This window comes from Rhododendron vialii, chromosome 13a (assembly GCF_030253575.1).
Source record: "Rhododendron vialii isolate Sample 1 chromosome 13a, ASM3025357v1".
Lineage (NCBI taxonomy): Eukaryota > Viridiplantae > Streptophyta > Magnoliopsida > Ericales > Ericaceae > Rhododendron > Rhododendron vialii.
Window position 1 is genome coordinate 25,958,769 of NC_080569.1, and position 6,297 is coordinate 25,965,065.

The window sequence follows — 6,297 nt, forward strand, 5'->3', positions numbered from 1 at the left end:
TCCCCTAACAATTATGGACCAAGGGGTAAAGGAATATTGGTAATAATTAGGGTTTGAAATGACTTGTCATGGGGTATAATGATTACCCCTAAAGTCTAAGGGTTCAATTAGGGTTCGGGGGGTTCAAAAGGCTCCAAGACGGTCAAAAAGGTCCAATTAGGGTTAGGGTAATGTAACTAGGTGAATCGGTGGTCCGGTTCCTCCAACTAATCGGTTGGAAACTAACCTTACTTGCCAAGTAGGATTTCTAGCCAAGAAATATAATTTAAAGATTTTATTTAACTTGTTAGGAAAATATACAAGCGCTTTTATAAGCATACTTGTCTTTAGAAAATAACTAGATTGCTCGGCGTGAAAATATATAACTTTATAAGTCTCAAATCTAATTATGACGGATTATTAAAATTAAAAAGAAATTTTTAGTAGCAAATCCAAGTAATTAAAATAAAATTTAAATATTTAACGAAATTTTTATTTACCAAAAATCAGGATCGTTACAGGTCTATTATATGAAGGCTTTCTGTTCCCTTTGTTAGGGAAAGAAAAGTCAGGAAAAACACATGCAATCAAAGTATGGTTCAATCTTCTATGCAAATCTTACATTGAGGTTAAATTTTTGTCATATGGTTGGAAAGATGCCATAATTGGATCAAACGGCTTAGATTAATATATTTGGGGTTCTGTTTCTTGATCAACATCTTGACCAAAGGGTAGCTTGAAGTCAAATTTTAGGACTTTTCCTGTGACATCCGAATCAGAAGATCGGGCACCTGAGATTTCATGAAGTTCCTTAAGTTGATTTAACTGAGTTTTCAGCTCTAAACAATCAACAAGAATCTCAGCTCCTTGACGGTGAGAGAGAGAGAGAGAGAGAACAAAGGAAAACACATAAAAGAAAGAACTTAGGAGAGATGAAGAGAATGTTTGTTAATAGAGAGACTAAGAGGGCTGGGCCAAAATGGAATGGTGGGATGGGTTGGACTAAAAGAAAAAATAAATTGGACTAAAATTATTTGAGCTAAACTTTTACACACACATTTTTATTTATCTGAAAGTGACCTGGAATATAGCCCTCCTTAGCCCAGGTACTCCCGCCCTTGAATGGAGGTGTTTTGGGAAGAAGAATCCATAATGGATTCAAAAAGGTAGGCAAAGGTTTTAAAAAGGGAAATGAAGAAGTAGAGTTAAATTGGAAGAGCTGGACAGGGGTTTGGAAATTTTTCGTGACTTAATATGGGAAAGCAGAGAAGCCAATGCAAAGAGGAAATTACCAGAAGGTCCCTACTCTAAATGGATCTCCCCATACAATGATCTTGTGCTCGAAAGGACTTCAAGCAAAAATAGTGTTAGTGTGATTGTGCCCGAAAGCGTGGAGATTTTTGATAGTGTGGTCCCAATTAGCAAAGAGGAAAATGAAACGCACGATTACCAAAATACTGTCAAATGACTGCTTTGCCCACTTGAAAGTGCAGCTCAGGTTCATTGGTGGTTTATCCCCAGAAGTCGACAAAGTTCTTGGTCGGACTTACCGGCTGGATTTTGAGAATCCAGCCAAGCCGGGTGTTGCGATGGCAGTTGTTGGTGGGGAAGACAAGTACAGGACTAGCTCAATTTTCTCTGCGGATTGTGGTAACTGCGTGTTCTCTAATGGGGAATTCGTTCGCGGAGAGAGATCAATGGGTGTGGAATATGGCAGTAGCCAAGATTGCACCAGTGAGATTGGTGGTGGAAGTGGCATAGTATGAAGGAAATGGTCCTTGAATCATCACCCATATAGAACTCTATAAGTTTCCATATGTAATTGCTGTATTTATCAATGGTTAATAAGGAACCTATACCATATGGTTCTATGAAAACTGTAACAATCCAAAGTTTGTGAGTGTGAATTTGTTAAAACCATTATTACCTGCATTTAGTAGTTCCTATCTTCTTTTATGGCCCCTCATCGCTATCGGTTCGAGCTAATTGATTCCGTACAAAAACGCATTCTTGAATTACGACGCATATTTTGATTTGTTCAGTGCCAAGTAAATCACAAGTAAACAGTGGAAACCGAAGTTTGACGAGTCTTATTATTTAGTACGTGTATGGTGGAAATAATTCAACTTTAGAGGGTCAAAGCATACCCAAGAAAAATTGGATTAACATCTACAAAATGATTAATTTCGTATACATGTTTTTAGGGAAGATCTCCAATAATTAGAATTGAAGCTAGTGTGGCAACAAGTGGATTCACGCAATAGTTTTATGTCATACTCCTACACTAGAAAGCCAATTAAAAGAATTCTCAATAACTTGGGGGACCAACGTTGCATATAAAATTATTTAAAAATATTACGGTCTTGTTCGATTTGAGTTTTGAGAATAATGAGGGGAGATTGATAAATAGAGAAAATTTATTGAAAACTGTGCCCAAGTATTTTGAAACTCTTAACTTTATAAAGTAATTATCCAGGGTTTGGTCATTGATTGCAAAAGATGAGCGTGACTTACTACTAGTTTTATTCGGAGTATATCCTTAGCTTAATTAACTAGATTATAGTTTGGACTAATTTAACTTGTTTTTTAAATACTAATTTATTTATGTTCGGTGTTAATTTAACTTATTTGTAAATACTCAACTTCTTTGGATTCATCTGAGTGAGAAAAATCCTAACAATAAAAAGAACTCTTATGCAAAAGCTTGCAAAAAGCTTAGAAAATAAAAATAGTCCTAAAAGCTAGATCTATCCATTTCTAAATTATTACAGTATTTTTTATCTTTAATGAACTTTTGGCTTTATGTTCTCTTCAAAATTAATTTCTTTTTTGACACGATATTAGCAAAATTAAAAAACAATGGGGGTAATAATTAGACAAAATAATCACAAAAAAAAAAAGTTAGGCCAAACAGGATTACCATCTTTTAAAAGGAAGTCTTAAGCCATTTAAAAATGTGAATTTTTTTAATCAGCTAGAAAATGTGATTTTTAACTTCTAACAACTTTACATATACCAAATAAAAAGTTCTCCTATCTAGAAAATAATCAAGATTTCAAAACATGTGAACGGAATTCGTTTTTGGTGTAGCTCACAGAAATAATTTACATAACCCTAAGAAGTTTGATAAAGTGGACATAAGAAAGCAAATAGTAAGTGCTTATCCTTCATGAGGTCAAATCTACGTCAGGGTCTTGGAATTAGTCGAGTTGCGCTCAAACTGATCCGAATAACCGATTATAAAAAAGAAGAACAAGAACAAAGAGAAATCTACGTCATACACTTTTTATCCTAGGTACTCCACTTGATGGCCACATGCTCCTGTCCAATAATGAGATGGAGTCATTCCGTAATAGCGGCACATGCTTTTGTTTTCGGGCGCAGTAGACCTTCAATTCCTAATTAATTAATTTCTCATATGTTACTATAAAATATTAAAATTGAACCTAATATTTGCAAAAAACAAAAAAAAAAAGAAGAAGAAATTGATATGTTACTATAATCTATTGTACTTTTTTGAATTCCTCTCGTTGAGATAATCCAAAACAAAAGGACATAAATCAAACAAATACTAAAACTTTTTATATAACCTTGTAGAAATTAAGTAGGAGCTTAACTGTTATGCAAATATAAACCTTAAGGAAGATATTTGTAATTTATCCAATTAATTTAACGGAGAGAGGCTAGCGGCGCTAGTCTTGGGGACCTTTTAAACTTAAATTGCAAACGTTGGGGACGAAATCTGTGCAATTAATATGGGACCAAAACAGCACGCGAGTAATACAAAAAAGAAGTTAACGCCACAATATCGAATTCTAACAAGGAAAAGGTCCTAAAAAGTCAAATTGCCATTCATTAATCACTTTTTCGTTAATTTGGGTGCAAACGGTATCTATTGGACTTAATAGGTAGCACAATAAATCTTATTAGGATAATAGAATTGATACTGGAGGTACAAAACTGAGACTCAGATAAACTAGAGGACCATTTCTAAATCTTACATAGTACTGGAGTATCAATGTATCATTTACAAAATGATCCGAACCATTTGCAGTTTACACCTCTAAAACAAAACAAAATAGAAGAGAAGGGCCCATTCTTCTGCATTTCCCTTTTCTCAAGCAGAACGTTCTCTCTCTCTCTCTACACACACATTCACAGTATATCTATATAATAAAACAGAGCTGTGTTTGAATCCAAAAGATAACCAACGCTCCAGATTTATCTCTTCCTCCTGCATAAATCTCTACCCTCCATTCTACAAAATGGCATGTCCGTAAATTGATAACTTTTTTTGACCATTTTCTAATCACACATTCCCCTTCTATTTTTTATTTTGGAAGAGAATTGGGGAGTAAACATAGAGGGTGTTTCAGATAACCTTCCTTTTTTAAAACTTCTTTTTTTTCAATTTTCAAACTCAAATATAATGAACATGAAAAATATTTTTTTGATTTTTCTTGCACCGTATAAAAGATCTCAATGAAATCTATCAAACAAGATCCATATTGGTAGAAAAATTATTTGCGTATACAGATAATTTTTGGGGCTTGAAATTATCTTCCTTTTTCAAAAACCTTCCTTTTGTTTAGTTGGAACACCACCGTAATTGCTTAATTAGTGGCAAAAGCTAATTGGCCAAGACAATTGCTTAATTACAGTAGATTTTTGTTAAATCTTTCAACGAATTCTTTTAGTTATTAAATCTTTGATTTGGTGGGTAAATATTTCATCCATTGAATTCGTATATTTTGGACCATTAGATTGGTACATATTTTTTAAACGGAATTAGTTTTTGAATTCGTATATACGGGTAGTATAGCCAGCGACATATTTGAAAAGAATTAATGAAATGAAACCTAAAATACTCCTTAGGATTAAAAAGAAAACATTTGGCCCTTCTAATTAAAATTCAATTTGTATGTATCTCCAAACATTTGAAATCCCATGATTTATGGGATCGTTTATAAACTAAAAAGGAGAATACGTACATATATGGAATTGATTTAGTCTATTTTAAATCCATAGATCGATAATTGAAAAGGAATCCATAGGTAATTGATTTAGCCTTTTTAAAAGGAGAATTACGTACACATCACTTGGGATATAGACAAAACTGTATATAAGGAGTCATTTCCGCCTCCTATTTAGGTATTAGGTAAAATATATAACAAGTCCACAACCTAAAAGGAATATACTTTCTATTTAGAAATGTGTGAGTGATTGGTTCCCTGTAATTTCCTTATCACATAAGATTTAAATTTTAGAAGATTTAAACTTATCACTTCGTTTTAGAAATTCCCGTTTCTTAGAAGACCAACTTACTGTGTGCAATTGATACCTTCTATTTAGAAGTCCACATTTTTTTGGGTTTGTTTGTCACATGCATAGATTTTCCATGTCCTCCAACTTCTGAATGACCATTACCTATAGTGAGGTAAGTTTGATTTTTTTAGTACTCACTAAAGTTCGATTTCTTTCTTGAACGATTTTTAATCATATTGGGTTTCTTTTGCCAAAAACAACTTCCTGAACGACCATTACCGATAGTGATATAAGTTTGATTTTTTCAGTTCTCATGCAAGTTTGATTTTTTTCATGGACGAGTTTTACTCATATTGGGTTTCTTTTGCCGTAAATTAGGAGTTTCTTGACTAATTTTTTTTAGTTTTATTGCAAGGGATTCAAACATCAAATGATTTTTTTCATTTCTCATGTAAATTCAATTTTCATATTGGGTTTCTTTTGCCGAAAATTGGAAGGAAAAATATGAGTGTGCGAGAAATTTTTTTTTTTTTGACAACCTTGCATGGGTCTTTTGCGTTAATCCTAACTTTGTTGTTTATTCTACCATCTTCTTACTTTCTTTTGTTGTTTATTCTACCATCTTCTTACTTCTATTATTTTACTACAGGAAAGATCACAAGAAATATATTTAGAGAATTCTTGCGTTGAGCTTAAATTCGAGGTACTGCAATTTTTTTTTGGATTGCTATCATTTTTCATGTAGAGCACTCACAATGATTTTGTTGTTAAACTTATAAACGTTTTAATTAGGTTCATGGCCAATTTTATTTGTCGTTTGGAACATGCATGCTGACTCCTTCATCATTCTTTACAAAATCGATAAGGGAGGACTGGGTTTGAATCCAAAAGACAACCAACGGACCAGAACGTCCCCTCTATAAATCTAGACTGTTGGTTGTTCAAGGGTTATCATCATCACATTTTGGTAACCGGCTAATCAAAAAAAAAAAAAAGGATCCCTGAGATTGATTCCCTGTGATTCAGGGATTTAATTTTTTACCACATTTAAAA

The 6,297-nt window shown here is 33.3% G+C and overlaps 1 protein-coding gene across 1 annotated transcript; it reads left to right on the forward strand.

The window, feature by feature from the left end:
* Positions 1-1,101: 1,101 nt before the first annotated feature.
* LOC131314051 (uncharacterized) lies at positions 1,102-1,879 on the forward strand. The gene is made up of 4 exons (XM_058342546.1): positions 1,102-1,145; positions 1,246-1,390; positions 1,473-1,739; positions 1,829-1,879. Exons 1-4 carry the CDS (start codon positions 1,102-1,104, stop codon positions 1,877-1,879), a joined length of 507 nt encoding a protein of 168 aa, XP_058198529.1.
* Positions 1,880-6,297: the final 4,418 nt, after the last annotated feature.

What these genes read in the sequence shown, in the direction of transcription:
- LOC131314051 (XM_058342546.1), top strand. Translation starts at nt 1,102, where the DNA reads ATGGAGGTGTTTTGGGAAGAAGAATCCATAATGGATTCAAAAAG. An exon ending in TCCATAATGGATTCAAAAAG is followed by an intron (nt 1,146 to 1,245) that starts GTAGGCAAAGGT and finishes ATGGGAAAGCAG; the next exon opens with AGAAGCCAATGCAAAGAGGA. An exon ending in TTGGTGGTGGAAGTGGCATA is followed by an intron (nt 1,740 to 1,828) that starts GTATGAAGGAAA and finishes ATGGTTAATAAG; the next exon opens with GAACCTATACCATATGGTTC.